This window comes from Erpetoichthys calabaricus, chromosome 18 (assembly GCF_900747795.2).
Source record: "Erpetoichthys calabaricus chromosome 18, fErpCal1.3, whole genome shotgun sequence".
Lineage (NCBI taxonomy): Eukaryota > Metazoa > Chordata > Cladistia > Polypteriformes > Polypteridae > Erpetoichthys > Erpetoichthys calabaricus.
In genome coordinates, this window is record NC_041411.2 from 25,983,126 (window position 1) to 26,008,350 (window position 25,225).

Consider the following 25,225-nt stretch of genomic DNA (forward strand, 5'->3'; position numbering starts at 1 on the left):
GAAGGACCCTGGTAAGAAAGGTGAACAAGAAGCAGATGGCTGAGCTCTAGAGAACCTGTATGGAGCTGGGAGAAACTTCCAGATGTTTCTACACCTTGTCAGGAGTCTTCTTGTAGTCCATTCAAATGACTACACATCATGTAGGGTACACACGTCTGTCTATAGAAGGCCCCACACCTGAGCGATTCCTGCTGCATTAAAGTCCCAAGAGTACCAAAGTCTTCACAATTCTTAAATTTGAAGAAGTTTGGAACAACCACAACTCCACCAACAGCTGTCGGCCTGCCAATTTGAGCAATAGGGGGAGTAGGACCCTGGTAAGAGAGGTTGACAAAAAGCAGATGGCTGAGCTCCAGAGAACCTGTATGGAACTGGGAGAAACATTCAGATGTTTCTACACCTCGTCTGGAGTCCACTTGTGGTCCATTCACATGACTGCACATCATGAAGGCCCCTCACCTGCCGCATTAAAGTCCTAAGAGCACAGTGGTCTTCACAATTCTTAAATTTGAAGAAGTTTGGAACAACTGCAACTCCACCAACAGCTGTTGGCCTGCCAATTTGAGCAATAGGGGGAGAAGGACCCTGGTAAGAAGCAGATGGTCACTGTGGCTGAACCTCAGTGAACCTTGTTGGAGCTGTGAGAAACTTCAAGAAGGACAACCATCACTGCAGCACTGCACTGATCAGGGGGCCTTATGACAGAGTGCCCAAAAGGAGGCCTCACCTCCGTGAAAGGCGTATAAAAGTTGTGAATAAAAGAGATAAACACAGGAAAAGGTTTGGGGTAGCCAATCAGATTGTGATTTGGACCTATGAATATATTTGTACAGTATGAGAACAAAATGGAACTCTTTGGATGTCATTGGACACACCATGTTTGGAGGAGAAATGGCACTGCATGTCACCCCAAAAACACCGCACCAACAGTGAAGTTTGGAGGTGGGAACATCATGGTGTGTGTGGGGCTGTTGTTCAGCAGATGGTACTGGCAGACTTCATCTAATTGAAGGAAGGATGAATGGAGAAATGTACCGGGATATTCTTGATAAGAATTTGCTGCTGTCTACCATGCTGAAGATGAAACGAGTGGGGACATTTCAACAAGACAATGACCCCAAACACAGAGCCAAGGAGATCTCAATTGGCTTCAGACAAAGAACATAAAGCTGTTAGAATGGCCCAGTCAATCACCCGAGTTGAATCCAATTGAAAATCTATGGAAAGAACTGAAGATCAGAGTTCATAGAAGAGGCCCTTCAAGATTTGAAAACAGTTTGTGTGGAATAGTGGGCCAACATCACACCTGAGCAATGCATGCAACTCGTTCTCCATCCAAGAGGTGCCTTGAAGCTGTCATTACCAACAAAGGCCTTTCTACTAAAGATTAAATAGATTTCAGTAAGCATGTTCAATACTTATTTCCTGTATCATTACACTTTATTACACATAATTTATGGACTTACAGCAATTGTTTTTAATTTTTGTATGTGTGGATTACTTGGATTGTTACTGACATTTGGTGAAAATTTCATGTCAATCACCCCATTAGAAATATATTTACTGTGAAAAACGTTGATGCGTTCAGTACTCATTTTCCCTGCTGTATATAAGGGAGCACTTAATCATGACAGTCTAACACCAAGTCAGTTAAGCTTCAGTGACATCAGTCTGTCAAGTTAGTAAGCTCAAGTGATTGTGAGTAAACTTCACTCGCATTGGTACAAATGAAAATGTCAACAGGAACACAGAAGAGACAACAGCATGACGACCCCCAGAAAGGGAATGGCAGGTGGTGACCACAGACAATTGGTCTCTCCTCATCCTCCCTGACTGACTCTTCTCTAGTTTTACGTTTTGCTAGTGTCCTCGTCACTACTGGTAGAATGAGGTGGTACCTGTAGCAGATTCAGGTTGTGCAGGTAGTCCAGCTCCTCCAGGATGGCACATCCAGATGTGTCATCACAAGGTTTGCTGTGTCTACCAGCACAGTCTCAGGAGCATGGAGGAGATACCAGGAGATGGGCTGTTACACAAGGACAGGGCCGTAGAAGGGCACGAGCCCATCAGCAGTACCAGTATCTGCTAATTCATGTGAGGAAGAACAGGAGCAGCACTGCCAGAGCCCTACAAAATGAACTCCAGCTGGCCACTAGTGTGCATGTTTGTGACCATACTGTCAGAAACAGACTCCATGATGGTGGCATGAGGGCCTGACGTCCTCTAGTGGTTCCCGTGCTCACAGCGCATCACTGTACGGCTCGATAGGCATTCACCAGACAATATACAGCAGTTGGTAGCTCCACTATTGGCACCCCATTCTCTTCACAGATGAGAGCAGTTCACACTGAGCATGTGACAGACACGAAAGAGTCTGGAGACCCCGTGGTAAGCGTTACGGAGTCTGCAACATAATCCAGCATGACCGGTTTGGTGGTGGGTCAGTGATGGTCTATGGGGGCATAGACGTGGAGGGCCAGAGTGTGGAGGCAGTTCCTGGATGATGAAGGCATTGATGCCATTGACTGGCCTGCATGTTCCCCAGACCTGAAACCAATTGAGAACCTCTATGTGCCACCAACTAGCACTAGAGACTGCAGAGGAGCTCACTGAGGCCATGATTCAGGTCTGGGAGATCCCCCAGGACATGATCTGTCATGTCATGCTGAGACATTGTTGAGACTGCACACAGGCATATGGGGGTGGGGGTCGGTTGGGCATACACACTACGGAGTCACATTAGAAGTTTCTGTGATGAAATTCACACCAGTTGGTCCAGCCTGTGACTTTCACAGACTTTTTGGTGTGATGTTGCATGAGCCCTCTGTGGGTTCCTGATTTTGGTTTCCATTGACTGTGGTTACATCTTTTTGTTCTCAACAAATCACACAGTATTACTCAGTAAAGATTTTCCACCTGAATATTTCATTTATCGAGATCCGATGTGTGATTCATGTGTTCCCTTAATTTTTTTTGAGCAGTGAATATACTGCATCTAAATATATCTACAGTTTCAGCACAAGGCTTTTCTTTCGTAAGCTCGTAGAACATCCTGTTTCACCTAAATTGGAGGTGTGATATAAAACATCAAGTGTGGTTTAGAGAGTACCTCAATACGCCTCATTAATTTATCCTGTGCCATCTACCTTATTGAACAGTTGGCTCCCAAAATGGTTTCAAATATTTTGATTTTTGAAGTATTGTAATTTGATAATGTACTGACAGGTATGAGAATATTTGATCTCCTGCCCCTTCTTCTTAGACTCCTTCTACTTTATTGGAAATAGGGGTCTGCAACAACAATCTCTGGACTGGTTTAGCCACCATAACCCTGCAGTACCAGAAGAGAGAAAACACCCCCGTGTCATCCCCAGTGACAGTCTGCCAGTGACCATGACGAGCATATGGTTTACTGTGACTTTTCGGACATTGCAAGGTCTGTTTCAACGACTTATTTTCTCCACCAGACTCGTTGACAAATCATTAATGATAATCACGATTAACAGACATCTTCAGACTGGGGTTACCTGTAACTGGGCAATGAAGAGGAGTGGGATTGTCAGCAGGAGTATGAAGGGGGCACCAAACATAAACATCGCTGAAGCTTGGCAGGTTGGTGTCCCTTTTTTTGCCTGTGTCAATGTCTGATGACCCCTTCACATTGTCATCACTGTTACTTAATTCGACGAATAGCTTACTTTCACTAAAACTACCTTTACTTGCTTTTTGATTGCCTATTGGTTTAAGGTCTGGCCCAGTGATGAATATTAATGAGTTATGATAAAATAACAGAACACATAGAATAATTCATGATTTTTCTCAGCATGTTATTTCATCCCCTAGATACAGTAGAATACTGCAAGTCACCCCGAGTCTGACTTGGGCTTTACCGTACTTACATAGAATTCTGAGCTCGAGTCACACTTAAGGTTAGTGCCAAGACGGTCAAGTTATATTCAGGCTGCATATTCTTCTCAAACAGTCCACAAAACAATTTCCCAATAGCACTGTGGAGTGTTAAGAAGGTTTGGGATAGACTGTTAGGCGATTCCATGGCAAAACCCACTAATAAGTTATTGAATTTATTTGAAACAAACTAGTTGAACTCCTGCATCTCGTCACTGAATGAATACTTCACAAAAACTTAACTATTGATCAATTTTTTTTTATTAGCAACAAACACTAATTACAGAATTCATTATTAATGACATTTTCTTTTCCATTCACATGTACATTATATATATGTCTATCAATCTTGCTCTCTAAAACAATTTTAAATGCCAGATTTCACCTGCATGTTTCAGTGGCTTATAAAATCCCATAAACACTCCCCCCAATTTAGGAGGCGTGTAGAAATTGTAAACCTTTGGGGCACCAATTTGTCTCCCCATATATATAATATATAAAAAATGCAAAACAAAAAAAAGGAAAAAAACAAACAAAACAGCATTGTACAAAATATACTTAGAAAAATACAAAAGGCGACATTTATCCTCATTCAAGTTTGTATTTTCATCTGTTATTTTCTTTAAAACCATGATTAGCGTTCATCTTCTCTTTAATAAATTAGAAAGTAAAACACTGTTGGTTTTAGCAGTATTTTTGTACAGTTATTCCATTTTGTAACTGTTAATTTATTTTATTAAATAAAAACTAAAACCCGCCCGACTGCCATTTGACAGTCCAGTGGAAGTCATCTTTTACATTAGCGTCTGTCAGCAGGATCACTGAACTGACAGGCCGACTGCGCGGCTCTCACCCCACTCAGTCCTGGTGCAGAGGGAAGTCACCCTAAAGTACATCGGCTCTCTTGTCTCGAACTTTGCTTCGGAGTTTTGTTCTGGCTTTGAAGGCAGCAGAGTTGTAGAGATGCTGAAACAAATGCAATTGGAGGCACATTTGAACTCCTCACATTCATGGTGATGCTTACGTACCTTTACACTTCTGCTCTTCTTTCACTCACCTTCTCAAACCGGGAGATTTTGTTGGCCTTAATTGTGACAGCATCATGCACTAGAGGTGGTCCAAGCTCGAAGATCTCTCTCAGCAGGTGATTGAGCTACAACAAAGTAAGAAGTGGCAGTGAGAAGTGGCCAGACCAGCAGCAGCAGCAAGACCTACGGCGGCTAAAAAAAAAAAAAAATACACCTCTCTCTCAATTAAATATATATATATATATATATATATAAAGGAAACACAACAGGAAAAGGATGTAGATTAAGAACAAATTAAAAGAAAGTACTAAATGGTAAGAGGGATGGGATAACCAGCCAAAAAAAAAGAGGATTAAGTAGTGACAGAATAAAAATGAGAATTGCAAAGACTGGCCTTCTCCTGACTGGTTCTGATTGTTGAATTTTTTTATATATACTAGGGGGCTTCTCTCGCCCACTCCCGGGTTTGGTTTACCAGATATACAATTTAAAGAGATTATTTTCACTTTAAAACTTTTGTAAAAACGATACTTGTCCTTTATTTCCGGCCTCGGGCGTGGTTAAATCTCTTTCTCGCAGGACATATAACGCTCGTGTTGTGAAGGGGGGCAGCTGCTGAACGCACGCTCAGGAGAAGCGGTTGCATCATCTGATGGCGAGCTGCATGTTCTGCTTGTTGTTGTTTTAAGAGCTGGGAGCACATGATGTCGGTCTGCCAAAAGAATTCCCACAACTGCTAGGTTAGATGTCCATGAACTTGTTTTAAATGTTGTCTCACGGGACGTCAAATGGTCTCCCGAGAAGATCACGTCTCGTCTCCCTAGTCTCCCTCCCAAGGTTTTTTTTTTTTTCTTTTTTTTAATAATAGAGAGAAAAGAATCTGATTGCTGGTTCTGAACACACCTTTTCTGTGTGCCATGTTGTCCGTTAGAAAGTAAACCCATGTGGGCCTGGGGTGGTATAATTCAGTTAATTGAATGATTACTGAAACGCATTTAGACGGTTACAGTATGAACATGGCCTAATCAACAACTGAACTTTAAAGTGCAAGGCTTACCGTATATACTCCCGTTTAAGTTCTTCCGTGGATATGTAGGGGTTTGATTTTACCGTATAATTTCCAGTATTTTATAATGTCGGTCGTATAAGTCGAATGCAGAAAACTCGCGCTATTGGTCCAAGAGATTATGATATGCTAATGTCCACCTGAGAGAGTAACCACGGAGCACACTGCCTTTTTATTTCTATGTATTGTGCCTACATGACTACATGGCAATACCCAAACTATTCTGAAGCAACATTTGCACTGTTTTGTGTATCTCACACCCTCATACACCTTTAGCGTAAGAGCATCCCATATCTACAATGGAGTATTCGATCAGAAGAAAATATGAAGCTGGTTTTAAATTAAAAGTCATGAAAGAAATTGGTAACTGCGCTGCTGCAACAAAATCAGATGTGTCTGAGAAACTGGTGCGAGATTGGAGGAGGCAAGATGAAGAAAAAAAAAAATTTTTTAAGGGTCACATTTTTGAATGGGCGTCTAAGTCAGGGTCAGATTTTATGATCAATTTTTCGGGCTTCAAGACCCAACTTAAACACAAGTTTATACGGTATTTTTAGAAAATTTGCTGCAAGTTGCTAGGGATACATTTTTTGTTTACTACAATAATACTTGCTGAATATGGTTCTTTTTAAAACTCTGCCTGTATGAAGCAGTGTGCATCAGCAATGAAATCACTACTAGCACTGGATTCAAGAAGCCATCCCTAACTGAAGGAAATGAAAAGGTTTGCCTGTTTTGTGTAACATCGGGCAGGAAGCAGATTCAAAAGTGCACACACACATCACAAGGCACTGCGGCAGGAAATTAATTTACGTGTTTCTAAAATTACGTAGCCTTAAAGGGGAAACTTGCAAACATAGTAAAATTAATTTCTTCCACACAGTAACATAATACAACCTTCCCCTCCATGAAAATTGAAAATCACGAATATCACTGGACCTCACTCCCTAACACCAACCACCCCACCACACATCCACACTCACGCACACACTGCTCTGTAAGATCAGCCCAACACACATCAGTGTTCAGATATCCAGCCAGCTCAGTACGTGGGGTCTGCACATTACGTGTCTTACATGTATTTTAAATCATATGTTCATATCTATTCACAGTTTTTGGTTTCTTATCATTTCTTACCAATGGGCTCCACCATACCATTAGTATGTGATATTGTGTCCTCCTTATTTCATATATACAGATGACACTCTCTATATTTATCTTAAACCTTAAATCTTTGGACATATTTAAACAAGTAGCAGTGAGGACATTGCTTAATTTCCTTTAGCGGCAGAAGCAGAGATCTGGAAGTGCTATTTCTTCCTTACTGTAAATTTATAAAATCAACTTGCGATCAGTATGTTATACAGCCGTTTGCTGATTGCATGTTTTAAACAAAAAAATGCTCTGGTCCTGATCTGTTGCTTATAAATGGGTGCATCACTAATAGAAATGGCATTGACATATCTGATAAAGAGACAAGAAAATGCAAAATTTGATGCAGTGTAAGAGAAAATGGAATATCATGAAAACCTGCAGGTGATGTCTGACACCAGAGCCCAACACTTCTTTAAATGCATCATAAATCCGCCGTCTGACCCAGCAGTCAATGTAGACAGCCTCCATTCCGAACTGGATCTTCTCCTCTGTGAAATCTTCACTCTGGAAAAGAAGAAACCAGTGTTCTTTGAAAGGCAGACTTTGTTTAGTAAGTTTACACCCTGAGAAAGAAGGCTCAAAATATTTACAGTTTACATTGGCTAAACACTGGCAACAGCAAGAAGTAGGACATCCCAACATGTTTTTTGAAGAAACCCAAGGTGCACAGGCCACCTTCATCCGGCAGTCCTTCCTTACCTCAATGTAGTGCAGCACCTCTCTGAAGATTGAGCGCTGTTTTCGCCGATCTGTCTTGGCACGGTACTTGTTACTGTCTGTTGCCAGATCTTTCAGATGATCACAGAGATTGTCCACATCCTCGTAAACAAAATCCTGTCTCAACAAACGTAGATGAACAAAATAAGAGAACAATAATTTGACAACTGCTCTCTTAAACTGTATTATTCCAAGTTTCTTTGCATAATTTTTAAAGCTCCTCTGTTCAAAGCCCTTGCTACATTTCCCCATTAAATCTCATACTTCTAATGCCCAGGTAACCTAAGCTACCTTATCCAAGTCCCTAAACCAACATGCTAGAGTTACCAACACCCTCACGATCACAATGAAGCTCACTTACCTGAATATAATCCACAACCCTTCCTGACCACCCCAAGAGCCCTTTGCGCACATTTAACTGTTAACTATGTTGAATAGCACTTCAAGTAATAATTTTGGTGCACTCTGTACATATGACAAAAATGACCCCCAAAAAACTATTACCTTCAAACATCACAAGAGATTAAAGAAAGATTATGTACCTGGTCGATCTCCCTGGCCAACTCAAAAAGAAGCGCGATGGTCCCTCCAACAGCAATTCTAAAGTGGACATCACTGCTGGACAGACAGGCCTGTAGCTTTGGCAGATGCCTTAAAAAGGAAGTAAAAAAAAAAAAAAGTGGGGGGGGGGGGTTTTGGAAGAAATAACTTAAGTACATGCAGACCAATGCAGGTCACATTATGACACTAGGGTGGCCGGACACATGCATGTTCTACTGAATACTCAATGGGTTGCTTCAGATGCCATCTTATTTTTTTAGACCACATACAGCAGGTTTCATACTAGAATGATAGACTTACTCTTCAAGGAGGGTGTTAATGTAGGATGCTGAACACAATGTGATGAGCAGAGCCCAAGACTGAAGGGCCATACAGTGCAACACCTGGTCACTGGCCTTTAGTGTGGGAAGGGAGCCATCTCTGCAGGGATACGAGTTAGAAAAGACACCCTCTAGATGAGAGAGACACTTGCTGAGGTCCTGAAAGAGAAAAGCAAACCCTCAAACTCTCATCTCATAATTTAAGGGGGCCTGGGGTTAGCATTATGTAAAAAAAAAGACACACCTCCATATCACCAGTCGCAGCCACATAGCAGCACATGGCCAGAGCAAGGGCACACTGCAAAAGAGACGAGAGCAAAGTGAGCAAAAGACAACAGGAGGCCACTGCACAACTACAGTGTGCCACTACCAGCCACGTCTCACACACGTGCTCCTTAACCCACCTGCCAGCTAGCAATCCATCGCCTGTCATTTTCTATCTTCTCAAAAGAAGGTGGAAATGTTTCTATTTATTTATTTATTTTACAACACCAAGTCTAATCAAGGGAACAAAAACTACATTTTAAATTATAGATTTGGTGGTTGTTAAGATTTTACACCAAAGATATTAGAGATCAAAGGAAATGCTAAATTAAAATACCAGTGGCTTTCCTTTGAAAAAACAAATTCCTATTCATTTCTTTTCTATCAGACCATCATCACTTGTTTTCTAGGCAAATTCTGTTTCTTCATGTTTTATCAAATAATAACGCTGCATTCAGACAGACAGTAAATATGAGTTTCTGAATTTGTGTTCAAATCAATGTATAAAGATATGTTATCTTCTTAAGAAACCTTAATTTCTTCTTTTCACACTTATCTCAAAAATTAATGAAATTATCTTAAAAAAATATATCCAACTATCCATGCGCTAAGTTTGCTTAATCCAATTTGCGATTGTGAGCAAAAGGCAGGAAGCAACCCTGAAAACACAAATAGTACAAAACACCTCCACTTTCACACACACCTGATCAAATCTGACTCGCTAGCAAAGCCAACACACACTCTGCAAACGTGGGAAGAGGACTGGAACTCCGAGGAAAAGAACGACAATCCAAATACAGGGGAATGTGCAAACAGCGGCCAGAAAGAGCTAAATACTGTGCCATTCCATGACACTAATACCCCTAAATGGGAAATAATTAGCGGTTTTATTGGCCTTGGTGTCCAATAAAATGTAGCTTTAGTTCTTGGGGGTAAAGCAGACCACAATTCCCTTGTTTTAATAGTTTATTTATTTGTTCTGCACCATTCACTAGAACAGGTTACATTTGTTGTTATAGCCCCGATACATCTGGAACATTGGATTTAACAAAACCAGTGACACAGAAGACTCACACTTTGGCGAGCAGTTGGGCTGGCACTGGTGTCAATGAGGATACTGAACATAAAAGGCTGCAGAGCTTTCAGTACATCCTCGGCCTCAGCTCCACTTCCAAGCTGGATGCACAGCAGTGTGGCAACTTGTGCTGTCAAGGCCTGCTCTTCTCCACTTCCTGTAACAGAAAGACAGAACAGATGTATTATATGTGAAGCTTTTCCTGATCAGCGCCTTCTTAACAACATTTCTTTCTTTCAGCAGTACGGTTTCTTTTGTGCAAGAATTTTAAACCCAACATCATTTAAGTAGCCAAGATGTATTGGGGTTTAGAATAATGCTTTTACATTTGTTTAGAAACAAGACTCTTAATATTTAATTTGTGTGATGTGTTAATATAGGAATAGGATTACATAGCTAAAATGCAGCTTTTAAGTGAATAGAATAGAGTAGAAATGTGAATCTTACAAGAAGAAGCTTGGATGAGTAAGGGTGTTCCAGGGCAAAAGCAGTTTGAAGGTTAATGGGCTCTATGCAAACAGTCTGATGGGTAGTAAAAACTACAGCATACAAATATCAAAAAGCATTGTCAAGAATCCACTTATACAGTGTTAATAGCTTGTTCGAACATTCAGGTTAGGACAAAATGGTGTGTATACAGTATGCTCGTAGAAGATAAAAGATAAGGAATTAACAGCTTTTCAGCTAGTATATCATATTATCTATGTAGCAATGTTTGATATGAATAACATGACCATTGGTAAGTTATGATGCAACTATTGCTGTTTCTGTAAAATCTAACACAACCAGCCACCAAAACACCGTATAAAACATAAAAGTGTGAAACCATTTGCTTCCTGTGCAATTCTTCTGAAGATTGCCACCTGCAAAGGTCCATCTACTCTTCTGGCTCTTGCCACCTGTAACACACACTGAACTCTGCAACTGGTCAAGGCATACTACCTGCTATTAAGCTTTCTGTGTGAGATTGATTTAAATCATTTATTTTTTTGTATATTTGAAATACTACAGGATTAACCTCAAATACACTTATACAGGTTTGAATGGAATAACGTTTGTAATTATCTCACTGGAGAAAGAACATGGAGATGTTCTTGTTGACTATTCTTAGTGGTGGAAAACTCGTTGAAGCAGACCATTAGCTGTAGTCCAAGAAGCACACATCATAGAATTACTGAGGTTCCATGTGGTGAGCTTTGAGGGGTGTACTAAGCTAAGGTACAGTTTAGGGGCGTTTCTTGTTTACGAAAAATAAATAAATAAAAGGCGGCACCTAGGAGTCTATAACATATTTCACAGTAACACTTCAGACTGCACTAGTTTTTATGTTGTCACATTCTGCTCTTTATCCATAAGCTCATACTAAAAAGGAGATCAATTTCTCATCACGCGTGTGCCAAGTGTTTTGCCCCGTCCTGTCAAGGCCCTCATTCCACTCATCAACACATACCTTTACGCAGGCACCTCTCCAGACAGACGGTTAGGGTAAGCCTCCGCTCAAGTAGGAAATCACATAGCATCTTGGAAGAGAATGCTAATTTCAGGCTCTCAAGAGCAGCCAGACGAGTCTTCAAGCTTAAGGGGGAAATTAAGGAGCATTTTATGAACAACATGACATTCCAACTTTAATTAAATGCATTAATTTACTGATTTTTCCCCAAGACTTGGTCACTGGACAGCTGCCCACATTAACTTACCTTTTATCCATTAGATTGTCAATACACTGCTTCAGCTTGTCCTCTGTCTCCTCAGTGGCCGTCTGCTCATCGACAGGCTCACTGCCTACAAAACAGAAAAGAGAATGGGCACCCTGCTAGGGAACGGTCACAATTCTACAAGAATCCAAAATGAATATGGTTCCCTAATTTTTATTTTGGATGGCTCAGACAGACCAGAGAATAATACAGAGAGAGTTAGCAAGACATATCACATACAATGGACAGTGCCTATAAAAAGAATTCCCATTTTATTTTTTATACAACATTAAATCACAATGGAATAATTTGTCTTGTGTGACACTGATGAACTGAAAATGACTCTTTAATGTCAAAGGAAAACCAATTCTCTGCTAAGGGAACTAAATTCATTAGAAATAAAACACAAAATTGACTGTACAACTATTAAAAACCCTTCAAGCCAGCATTTAGTGGATGCAGTCGTGACAGGCCTGAGTCTGTGTGCTCAAGTCTCTATAAGTATTGCTCATTTGGACACTGCCATTTTAGCCACTCTTCTTAGCTAGACTGCTCCAACTCTCTCAGGCTGCATGGGGATTGTGAGTAAACAGCCCTTTCCAAGTCTGGCCACAACTTCTGACGTGGATTGAAATCTGGACTTGACCACTCCAGGACAGTAATATTGTCGTATTTAATCCATTACTCTGTAGCTTTGGGTTGCTGTTTTGCTGGAAAATAATCTCCCAAGGTGCGGGTCTCTTGCAGACTGCCTTAAGTTTCCTCCAAGATTTGCCTGTATTTTGCTGCATTCATTCCCCCTCTATCCTGGAAAGCCTTCTAGGACCAAGTGTAGAGAACCATAAACACAACACGATGCTTCCACCAGCAATGCTTCATGGTGTGTGTGTTTAGTGTGATGGGCCCAATTTTGGACTCATCAGACCATAGAACCTTCTTCCAGCTCACTTCAGAGTCTCCAAGGTGCCTACTGACAAACTATAGCTGAGATGAATGTGCATCTCTTTGGCTTTCTCTTTGCCATTTTTCCATAAAGCTGCTACTGTTGTAGCACCTGAGCACCAGCTGTTGTCAACAAAGTCTCCCCAATCTCAGCCTCTGTGGCTCGTACCTCCTTCAGAGTTCTTTTCGTGGCCTTCCGTACTAGTCTTCTTCTTGGATGATCACTCAGTTTTTGTAGATGTCCTGTTCTTGGCAGATTTTCCAGCTGTGCCATACTCTTACCACTTCTTTATGACATATTTAACTGGATTCCAAGAGATATTCAGCGACTTTGATATTTTCTTGGCTCTATCCCCTGAAGGAGGCTTTCACAGAGTAGACTGGAGTGTTCTTTTGTTTTTGTTGTGTAGGTTAGGACACCATACTGACTCACCAGAAGACCCCTTAATGACATACTGGTAATCTCTGTTTAATTATGTGACTTCTAAATTTAATTGGTTGACCCAGTGATGACTTAGGGGTGCCATAATAAAGGAGGCAAATACATGTGTATGAAAACACTTTATATTTGTAATTAACTTGGATCACGTTGTAGAATTCTTTTTTCAATTTGACATTTAAGAGTTTATTGTGTTGATCAATGTAAAATGAGTCAATTTAAATATATTATTATATACCAACATAATGTGAAAATATTCAAGAGGTGAATACTTAGGCACTGTATGTAGTGGTGCAGTGTTTGATTGATTTAAGGAAGGTGGCACTTTTTACAGGATTCCTAAAAGACATAGTTACTTAATACTATATAAAGGCAAGTTCTTTATCTTCACAATTTTGCTCATAAGAAGAGATGTCCACCGCTTATATTTGGGATAGCCACAGACCAAAATGTTACCAGTACCTCCAGATTTCTGTTTAAAATGAATGGGACTCACCTGTTCCTTCATCCTGCACAGAGGCAGTCTCACTGGCACTGCTGTAGTGACTCAGCACCTCACTGGCAGCATCATCATCGCTGGGCACAGGTTCACACTTTGGCCCATTGCGACTTCCTGCAAGAAGGAGAGAGAGTATAAGCCATCTGGAGCTAGTTGCTGACTGATAGAAGTGTGAGATGCATGACAGGTGTCAACATGCAAGCTCTTGGAATGGATTTAACACAAATGGCCACATGCCAGCTGTTAGCAACCTCAAATGAAACCTGTATTACTCTGTGTTATGGTCGGCGACATGACTGACAGGTGTTGTCTTAGGGTGAGTACAAGTGACTAAGAACAAAACTGACTTGGTCATTGCAGGGCTCACTAAACAACAAGTGACCACCTGCCACTTACAAATACAGCCTTTTGGGGTGCCCAAGTAATCATCTGTAACCCTACAAAGAGTTTGGATGAGTTTACTTAAAGTAAACTATTTGTGGCTTTAGAGAGGGAAGCAAAGTGGTGACGAGTGCCCAAATGTTGCATTTTACCATACAGAGCAGAATGAAAGGGGGATTGAGTTGGGGTGTGACAGATCCATTTCAGCATGCTTTCAGTTTAGTCACTCTTAAGGGAAGAGGCCTCTGATGAAAGGCCACATGAACGCTCAATTGGTTAGCAAGCACATAAGCAGAACTAGGTAAGCCACGGTTAAGGCAAAGGCCATCACAGGTTGGAGATAGAGACAGAGAGAGAGATAGAATGTAGGTGAAGCGAAAATAAGTAATATAAACCCTAGGGGGAGATGGATATCACTCCTACCTTTACAGGAATGTGAGGGGACCCTGGCAGACAGATGGAGCTGTAACAGTTCCTGTCTCAGAGATCCTGCTGCAACAGAAGAGCAGGAAGAAAAGAAAATCAGATGTTCTAAATGCCGTGCAGATCACACGGGTCTCCTCAGTTTAGCAGGAAGAGAGGTAGAAGCACATTCACATGGGAACACCACATAGAGATATGCTGGCACAAATAAGCAGGACAGCTTAGAAAATAAAGTGACAGAAACGCAGCATAAGGCACACACTTAAATAATGGCACGCATATATGTCAAATGCAACAGGAGAAAAAAAAAAAAAAACATAAAAAGAGAAGGTACTAGTATTCTCACTCACTAGATAAGCAAGTAAGCAAGAGAAAAGGCCTGGGGTCACCCGAACCCCTCTAACTTCCAGCAGTGAGGTACAGGAAGGCAGACTTTGGAAATAAAAATAAAAGGATAAGAGAGGAGTTGTGCAGGCAAAAGTGCTGGATGGTTGAGGCTGGAGTAAAACAAGATGCTTCATACATTATGTGTGAAGAATAGATCTTGACAGCAATAAGGTGGAATGAGTAAATGCATAAAAAAAACTAAATATGTAGGACTTTCACACTTGACCTCAACCACTAATTCTTAAACAATGAAAACTTGCTTTCTTTATCCCGTTTCTTCGTCTCTCTAATGTGTGGGCTCCTTGGTTAATGCAAGAACATGAAAGTGCAGCCACTATGCATATAATATCAACGGGCAGCTGACAGCTCATTTAGTCTCCCCAGACACCTCATCTCAGATATCGCGAGACTTTTTAAATTCACAAACCTCATTCTAGTCATCGCGGGATCTTCAGGTATTAATTCAAGTGCACAGAACCAATAAGTGACTTGCTTGTAAATTATCATGTGGGGGAGTGATGAAGAAAGGCGCAGGGCTACACAGCTGATGCCTATGATTTAACATTACAGAGTCGTTATCCATTACAGAGGCAAACGCTACTGTTCAAAGGTTTTAGAATACCTCGGTTTTTCTTCAGATTTCATCAGCTGAAATACAATGAATGACCTAAAATCATGAGAAGGTAAGCAGCATACTGCAACAGATTTAAATTTAAAGTTTAGGTTAACAAAAACTGAAAAAAAGGACACTTCAGAATACTGCAAACGGACCTTCCTCAGGGAACAACTTTTAGAACCTACAGATGCTCTGCAGCAGTTAAAGTAAATTAAGCCTTGGGAGTTGAAGCAAACAATTTGCACAGGTGTCCTAACTTCTGTTGATTACTTAAAAATCCTCTGTCTGTCTTAAAGCAGAGTTGGAACAGGCTGCGTCACTACTTGGATAACATTACACTGCAGAAAGTTGTAAATTGCAGTGATAATGTCAAGAAAACGGCAATTAACAAATGAAATGAGACAGAGTATTATTGCCCTTAGAAGTGTAGGCCTTTCATTTAGAGAAATTGCAAAAAAAATCAAAGTGTCGGTGAGTACGGTGTCCTACACAATCCAAAGGCATTTGGAAACTGGAAGAAACTCTGATAGGAAGAGATCTGGCAGACCCAAAGTCACAACCCACTCAGAAGACAAGTATCTGAGGGTCACCAGCTTGCGTGATAGGCGCCTCACAGCAAAACAGCTTCAAGCACAGCTTAACAGTGGTCGAAAAAAGAAAGTCTCAGTTTCTACTGTGAAGAGGAGACTTTATGCTGCAGGTTTGACAGGGCAAGTGGCAATAAGAAAGCCATTCCTTAAAGGTCAGAATAACAAAGTCCAAAACATACCTCCACGCTATGTCAGAACTACACTAAAAGGAAAGAACAAGAAGGTACATTTCAAAACACGGAATGCCCGGCACAGTCTTCAGACTTAAACCCCATTGAGTGAGTTTGGGATGAACTGGACTGGAAGGTGAAAGGAAAAGCAAGCTACAAGTGCTTCTGCAACAGTGTTGGGAAGATCTTCCTGACCAATATTTGATTTCCCTTATAGAAAGAATGCCACGTGTGTGTTTAGCTGTTACACCAGCAAAAGGTGGCTACTTTGATGGATTGAAAATTTGAATAAAATTTTGTACACTTAATGATTCCATGACTTATTTTTTTTGATAACCATTGTTAATTGAGCATGGGAAAGGCGCTATATAAATAAAATGTATTATTATTATTATTATTATTATCTGTTCTTTGCCTTGATTTCATGAAACATGAAAGCATTAAACTGTGTGCATTTCCAGAACAACTGAAAAAATGAGGCGTTTTAAAACTTTTGACCAGTAGTGTGGCTGCACTCATAAAAATAGGAGCCAGAAAAATCAACAGCCATTTTAATCGTTTCACAATCAAGCAATCATTAGCAAACATTAGTTCCTGTTCTACAAACATTGTGAATTGGATCCCTATAGGTGGGCGTGGTTGGCAAGTGTGAATGAAATGCTGAGCAGTTGTATCTAGTTAAGGCTGTGTTTAAATCACCAACATGTGCTTGTCTGTTAGTTACTTACATGATTTTAAAACCTATCACATACATCCTTATTTACCAATCAGTGTCACATGAGAATGAGCATTTTCAGACTGAAACACCTTATTTAGTACTGCAGTTTATTTTATTTGTACATATGACATTTTGTCATTGTGAATCAACAGTACTGAGTGTCATTTATTTGTGCGTATTTATTATTTTATTTAAATCAGGCTGCTCTGCAAACTCCAAAGCCTTCGAATTTCCTTGTGATGGCCAAAGAAAACTCTAAAAACAATGAGCACCCCATCTGGCTTTGCAATCGAGGACACACCTTTCTTATCACATATAGCGATTTACGGCCGCTTGCACATTCTCCTCTAGGACGATGTTTTCCAGTCCAAGTAAACCTCCCAAGACACTGGCAACGTCTTCTTTTAAATCCTCCGGCTCATTCCCACAGCATACTAAATTTCAGAAATTCTTGTAACTAAAGGCACTTTATCCACCAAGCTTAAATTTTATCAATTTATCTTTTCCTGTATGTTTGCTCTTAAAAATTAAAAGTTACCTCAGTGGTGTCAGTTCCAGTTTTCCCCTACATTTTATACAACTACACTGAAATGTCAGTCCACTCACTGTGTTTTGATTCACTCCCCTTCAGCTGTTACTCAGTACTTCTCTAAGTTAAGTTTTGTTAATGCTATTCTAACATACAATAGTTGGTGATGGTTAAGTGACAGATTGGGACCAAGCACTTATTTAAGAACTGTGACATGTTACAAAACATTAACTCTCCGTTACTTAAATATGTATTATTTATTTACAATAGACACCTTCCCAAGCTTGGCACTCATAAATGAAACACCCTGCTATTAAGACCATGAAAACAGCCTCTAAAGCAATCTTTACAGGGCTTTCATCCTTTAAAGGGGGTTGTATTTCTAACAGAATACAGGGAAAGATCTGTTCATAAAGAGCAAAGGTTACACACTGAGAACCAAGGATATTCAATTTTACGAAACCTTTTCCTCTTGCATAATTGGCAGATTTAGATTTAGACATATGCCAGTAAGTATGCAGTGACGTGACTTGATTGGAGACAGAGCTGGTTATGTGGTTTGGAAACAAGAATGCGGCAGATGAACTTGTTTGACTTGCTCCATACAAAACCACAAATCAGTGTGATGACAAGTCCAGAATCCCTGCAGTCAGGCTTTCAGTAACCTGTGGGGATAATTATTTCTGTCCAAAACACAATTGTTGAAGGGATTTACATTTTACTTATATGATATCCAAACAAAAGCCTTTGCTTTATCACACTGAAGCAGGTTGCTGCTTTATAGGGTAAGTACTACAATGGTTCAGAAAAAGTTTGAAGATGTTACAAACGTTTTTAACAGATGCCAAATTGAAGGCTGCACAACATTTATGCCTAGATGACATTTTTAATGCATTGAACTCACATAACCAGTTAATGTAAAGAGGGATGCAAACCTTTTGCAAACAAAGCAGATATTTACCTTTATTCACATTCCCCTTGTGTGAACATGAACAAGTGATGAAAGGAAATTTCACAATGTTTTAAAATGTTTCTGACATAAATGGACTCTAAAATCGGGTATATGAATTGGTTGTCCATTACCCCTTAACTGGATAAGAAAAATTTAAGGACAGAAAAGGGCTGAACAGGTATGGAGATGCACACAGCATGCCAGTATGGATAGATGAACTGCTCCTCGTGTTACTTCTCATCTTTTTCTAAACTGGGATGTAATTCTGGTGTTGGCTTGAATCTGAATTAAGGGAGCTTTTTCCCCAGTAATATCTCTTTCTCAGTTTCCCTTACGTGGTATTATTTATTCCTCAAATATCCTTTTGTAACTGAATATAAAAAATAAACACCCAGAAGAAAAAACAGCTCATCACCCTATTTTATTTTAGCTAAAAGCTTTCAATGATCTTTTGTACACCTTTTAGGACCTCTGCCCCTTATCCAGAACTGCTATTAACTTGGTAACTGTGTGAATGTGATAATCCAAATAATTTCTTGGGATTTATAATCTGTGGATTTCCCAGGTCCAGTTTTTTAAAAGATTTACTTAAAAGCAGTGCTGGAATGTGCAGAAGTAGTCATGTGATACATTGAGGCACAATATTCAACTTCTGTATAAAAACAGCAATTACTGATGGCACTGAAAGCAAAACCTTTTTGAAACTGCAGTGACAAGTATAGAGTAGGTAATTGTTAATTGTATATTCCAATAAACTATATTCTGTTGAATTAAACACATTTTGAAGCCTAAGCTACAGGAAAGGGAGGGGATAAAGTTAAATGGAGAAGAGATTACAAACACATATTATGCAGATGTTACTGTAATACTGGCATCAACAGTGCATGGTAGAAGAAATTATTTACAAAGCATGTTAAGAGGTACAGGATGGAAATGAATACAAGGAAAACTATAACAATGATAGGCAAGAAAGGAATATAACAGATTAATTTAAAAGTAGGTCAATATTTATTGTAGTTGAAGGTGCATAAACCCTTGGAAACTGAGTTACAGAGCAAGGGGAATGCTTGGACACAAAAAAAGCTAAAGCAAAGAAGAGCTTCTGTGACTGCAAAATAAATTCCAAGAAGGAATCTGAACAAAGAACTTAAGATACTGAGAACATGCATCTTCCCAGTGTTAGATTATACTAGCGATATATGGACATATGAGAAAGCAGCTACTAAGAGACTGAAAAGTGTTGAGATGTGGTGTTTACACAAGGATAATGTAAATTAAGATGGACAATGATGGTGACAACTGAACAAGTGATCAAGAGAGTAGTAATAAACAGTACGGTCGAGGAGATGATGAAAAGGAAAATAAGATATGTGGGACAAAAGTTGACAGAGTCAAGTCGGAAAATAATGCAATTGTTGAAAGAAGGCAAAATAGAACAAACAAAAAAAGTAGGATGATGATATAAAACAACTGTCAACATGAAAAGAATGTGGGGAAGTTAAAAGAAAGGTTTAAGATAAGGGCAAGTGGAGCACTATGGTTGCCGGTTTCAGAGCCAAGGTAACATAAGAAAAGAAACCGAGTCAGCCTGCCTTTACAAAACAACATTATAAAGTGAAACAAGACGAGTAACATAAAACTGAGAAATGCATGCAGGCTTGTTTAATCTGAAATGCCCAATTTCAGAAAATGTCAATGGACTGGAACAACTCATCTGTAAACATTTGTTTGAACATAACAGTTCACGGTCAAGGCAAACTCACTCACCTCTCCAGCTGAACCTTTTGCAAAAAGTTTCAGAAGAGCAACTTATTGAACTGAAGCAAGTCTTAAAAAACTTATTTTAAGCCATCTCCTCTCAGTTTTGGGAGTCAGTACTAGGCAAATACCCTAAACTTTACAGTCACAGGCTGATGTCACCTAACTTGGTATCATTACGGACCATACCCTTGTCCGTAGTCTGGGGGGGGGGGGGAGAGAGAGAGAGAGAGAGAGAGAGAGAGAGAGAGAGAGAGAGAGAGAGAGAGAGAGAGAGATTGACTCACAGTGGGCCATATTCAATTAACCATTTAAAGTAAAATTTGTTTTTGTAATGCAGGGAGAAAACAAGCGTATCCAGAGAAAAATTGCACTCTGTAACAGGGATTATACACAAACTCCACATAGACAGTAATCAGTCCAGTATTTAAACCAGGCTTCGTATGAGGCAGTTTCGATAGCCAATTACTGTGCAACCCTTTTTCAATGAAAGTAAAAATCAAAATAAAGTTAAAATGTTTTAGTGACAAAAAATGAAACTGTTAAATTAGAACTGTTCAATTTCAATCAGGGAATGTTATGATGAGACTCTATAATTCCGCACAGTTCTGAGTGACAAGCTATAAAGAAAATACAGCAGTTGTACAGGATGTGCCGAGAAGAACAGCCGAGTAACAATGTTATATCTTGAGAGGATCATAAAATTAAATTGGTTTAGTTTTGAACAGAGCAGAGTGCATAGGGTTCAAATCCAGGTGCTCAAAATTCTCAAAGGCCCCCAAAAAGTAAAAGAAAAGAAAGAACATTTTAACAAAAAAGTTTGGGAAATCTGAAACAAACTACTATGTCATGTAGCTAAACTGTAAACCTTGACAATTTTCTGAAATGTGGATGAAATAGCAGAGCCTAGCTATTAGCTAACCAAAACACACATGATGGACTCAATTGCTTCCTTTTCACTTGTCAGTCTTAAAATGCATGCTTATAGCACATGGTGGAACAGAATGACAGTGCTGACTGGGGTTATAAATGGGTTGTGAACACCTGGCCGGTCTGTAAATAACAGAGTTACGGTGTCAACTCCTAACAATATCACACTAACAGGGTTTTGTAACTTGTCATCAGTGCATTTGTAGAAATACAGTCTGTATGTAATATATGGTTTATACATGGCCTTGGAAAAAAGGCCAGTTAAATAAATGTGTTTGTGCAATGTGTCTGCAGGGACAAAACAGAGGACATAAACACTTGATAATCAGAGGACCCTATCCGCATGGATAGGATGTCAACAGTTTCCTCTTATTCTGCAGATTTTATTTTTTTCTCTGTCCTCCCTGGCCATCGGACCTTACTTTTTTTTTCTATGTTAATTAGTGTTCCCTTATTCTAATTTTTAATTATTTTGTCTTTTTTTCTCTTTCTTCATCATGTAAAGCACTTTGAGCTGCATTATTTGTATGAAAATGTGCTATATAAATAAATTTTGTTGTTGCTGTGTTCTAGAAGTTGTTGGCATTAAGTAACGATCCTTCATCCTGAAAGCTAGAAGTACCTTAATCAACCTCAATGGAGAAAAATATCACAAACTCACACTAGCATTCTTGAAAATAAATGCACATATTTCTGTGACTGGGCAGCCATCAAAGGTCCTGCAGTCCCTTAGAAACACAAGAGTAGTGACAGCTCTTCCAAAATGGAATCCACTAAATTGGGTATCTAAAAAATAAATGCTGCACATTAATGGTCGTTGAAATGGCTCCCCACTCACTGTGTAAAGCACTTTGAGTAATGAGAAAAGAACTATATAAATGTAAAGAATTACTATTATTATTATTATTATAAATGATCTAGCTGGGCCAGACTGTATGTGTGCAGTTGTAGGTGTGATGAGAAGGAGCCATACAGGATATTTTGTCCACAATATTTAAAGGTTCTCTGAAGTTCCACAACACATCATCCCCCAGTGCATGTGCTTGTCAGTTAAACACAAAGTTTTATCATAAAAGTTGTAGACAGTACTCTATGCATGTGGCACATCTTTACATACAGTATGTGTAAGCAAAACAATTTACAAATGGTAGAAGGCACTTTCACTTCTTAAAAAGGTTTATTTTTAATAGTGTGATATTTTCTTTAAAATATATATTACTAGTGAAAATCTCTGCCATGAATAGTTAAAAGACACAAATCTGCATACAACTGTAAGTACACTGAAATGCAACTATGGCCTTACAATCCAGTTTTGTATAACTTGGTAACCTCACCTGCTTATACAGACACCCCAATGAATTACGCTGTGCTGTTAAGCCTCGCCACTGCCCAGATTAAACTTTTGCAACCCAAATATTCTAGATAAAATTGTCTGCCAATAAAGAAACGTTTCAAGTAAATCACTTTCAGAAAACAAACAGTGTAATAAATGCATTACTCACATGTAATGTCCCTGGATAAGCAAACACTTAAACACATTACATGTAAGAAAAGCACAACCACCTAAAAACCACACACAAGTCCTAATAAATATTTAAATAGGAAAACAATCCACAATTGAAAACTTTGACATGTGAAGTTTAAATCCTACGTTTCTGGATGACAAACACTAGGTTTCCAAGAGATGGGAGGTCCACAGTTACTGGCTTTGTTGTCAAACAAACACAGAGAGTTGTGTAGTCAGTTTACACCCTCCTTGACTGTTCAGTTAATGTAAAGATAAATCCGTCTTTTGTAAATTTGGTTTAAATTAAATTTCAGTTGGGTGATGGGGGCACTCTCCTTTACCAACAACCATGCCAGGGTGCAGCTTAATCACAGAGCATAAAGCACATGTGCTGACTGCACATTACACATGTACATTAAAAATGAAATCACACAGCGTGGGATCAGGTGTCTCACTCTCACTAAAGCCCATGCTCTGGTTGCTTGCTCTCAGCTGTAGCCCAGTTTATTCCCTACTGTCAGCAGTCCTAAAAATTTCAAATGCCAGGAGCTACAAAAGGACAACCCTGACCCAGCAACATGAAACTGACAGCTAAGCCCCTTCGCTGCAACTGCATGACCAGGCCTTTCTTTGACTCAATAGATGATCAGAGACTATACTCCTTTCATGTGTTAAAACATTTGGCACTGCAAATATGTTTTGCTCATTGACTCCACTGTTGCAAAATAAGTTGGGTTCAATAAAACAGTAACATAAATTAAAAACTGTTAAAATCCACTACCAGATAATTCCCATACCAGCAAAACATCCAACAGCTAATAAAGACAATATAATCAGTTTGAGAAGTTTCAGTGATTGTTGTTTTCTATATTAAACTTATTCTACCTTGAACACATACCATTCATTCATTCTATTCACATTACTGTAATGAAGAAATGTTTGAATAAAATAACCTTCACTATCCAAACTGTCTTCCCTCTTGTTTGTACAGCTTCTTTTTGATGCGATTATTGCCAGTTTTTGGAGTGAACTGTTAAATCAGCTAGGCGTAATCCATCATTCCCGCATTTACTATATACATACAGTATACACTCATCCACAGTGGTCTATTGCCCAAGAAGGCAGAAGTAGAAATTCCTAGGCAAGAGGTTAATTCCCACTACTGAATAGCTCTTTTAACTTAAGTCATGTAACAAGTATGCACTTTGACTCTATAACTGCAACGTAATGAAAGAGCAAGAGTTTGTTAGTCTACAACATAGTTACATCAACTTTTAGGTTTGTCAGAAAAGCTCCTTCCTTTGTAAAATATAAATCAAGCTTAAAATAAACACAACGTTTCCAAGTCTAATTGATTAACCCGTCTATATTATTTTACTTATTCGCTGTAATGCAATCTTTAAAATAATTAAACATGCTGTATGTGTAAACAGACTTGTTGCCATGCCCTTTTTAAACTCCTCCCAAGGTCTGCATTCTTGTTCTAAGGTGTACTGTACTACGTGTTTGAACTCATGACCTTTTTTAATTTGACACTAGATTGGTACCTTTAAGATCGTAATCAAGTATTGGGGCCTGCCTTACATTCCATGCAGTCTGAATGGGCTACCATTTATAAGACCCTGGACTTGAATTAAATAGGGTTAGGATTCCCGCTACACATCAGGGTGGCACTTCAATTGCCATCTGAAATATACAAAATTAATAATATCGCTGTCTCAGTGAGGTCTAGACATGCCTTTATAGAAGTATACCTATGTACATATGTAAGTTTGGGGAAATTTGCCCTGATAATAAACAGCTGAAAAAACATCTACATTCATTCTTTTCTGCTACCCGATTTTTTGTTGATCAGTCATCTGGCCTATGAGTCTCGCTACAAACCCGTCGTGAGCAGTTTGTGTTTATTTTGTAATCTATTCAGTTGATCGCCGCATACTTCTCCTAGACATACACCATGTTATTTACCTACATGTGGCACAGTTTGCACGAGTAGGCTACGTATAAGCGCCAAAAGCGCGTACGTGGTCGACCGATCAATACCTGCTGCACATGGCGTGCGCTCTTCTATAAACCCACGCGCTCCTTCAATGCCTACTTTTCACTCTAACAAGGCTCTTGGACTGTCCCTAACTCCGCAAACTCTACGACAGAAAAAGCTCACCTCGATTGCTCCCAGCACGTTTGCCCTTCTTGGATCGGGGCATGCTGCCACCCGGAATAGAACTTGATAGTAGGCACTCTCGAGGCTTTGGGACTTTCTCACAGGAATTAATAAATAAATAAATAGACAGAACGATATATAAACGAATAAATTAAAAAAAAAAAAAGATCCGTGAAGAAACGGCAGTGGCTTCTCGCTACAAGTAGGAAGTCTGCCCTTTCGTCTGATAAGGACTTGGATTATCTGTGATGGTCACCGGGTAATCGATACCGAATTCCTGGCGGCGAAGTTAACGCAGTTTCAACTATTCGAAGGCTAAGAGAGCTGCACGTTGCGCCAGCCGATTCCACCATCTTCTCCTCGGTTTACACTGAACCCCGGCGCCTGTCGAAAGCAGTATGGATGTAAGCGAAAGAGGTAATTGCTGGGAATTG

General features: G+C 39.6%; 1 protein-coding gene across 2 annotated transcripts; it reads right to left on the reverse strand.

Moving 5' to 3' along the window:
* Positions 1-4,144: 4,144 nt before the first annotated feature.
* On the reverse strand, positions 4,145-25,151 carry ifrd2 (interferon-related developmental regulator 2). Of its 2 annotated transcripts, XR_007933919.1 has the most exons (14): positions 24,792-25,151; positions 14,471-14,539; positions 13,664-13,780; positions 11,790-11,874; positions 11,543-11,667; positions 10,092-10,249; positions 8,998-9,051; positions 8,734-8,912; positions 8,415-8,523; positions 7,855-7,989; positions 7,531-7,659; positions 4,964-5,059; positions 4,734-4,872; positions 4,145-4,697 (listed from the first exon to the last, which is right to left on the reverse strand). XR_007933919.1 is itself a non-coding variant. In XM_028824160.2 (13 exons), exons 1-13 carry the CDS (start codon positions 24,832-24,834, stop codon positions 4,792-4,794), a joined length of 1,380 nt encoding a protein of 459 aa, XP_028679993.1. In that variant the 5' UTR covers positions 24,835-25,151; the 3' UTR covers positions 4,145-4,791. The 2 variants fall into 2 exon arrangements, 1 of the variants encoding a protein (XP_028679993.1); XM_028824160.2 differs by having other exon boundaries at positions 4,145-4,872.
* Between the last annotated feature and the right edge of the window lie 74 nt (positions 25,152-25,225).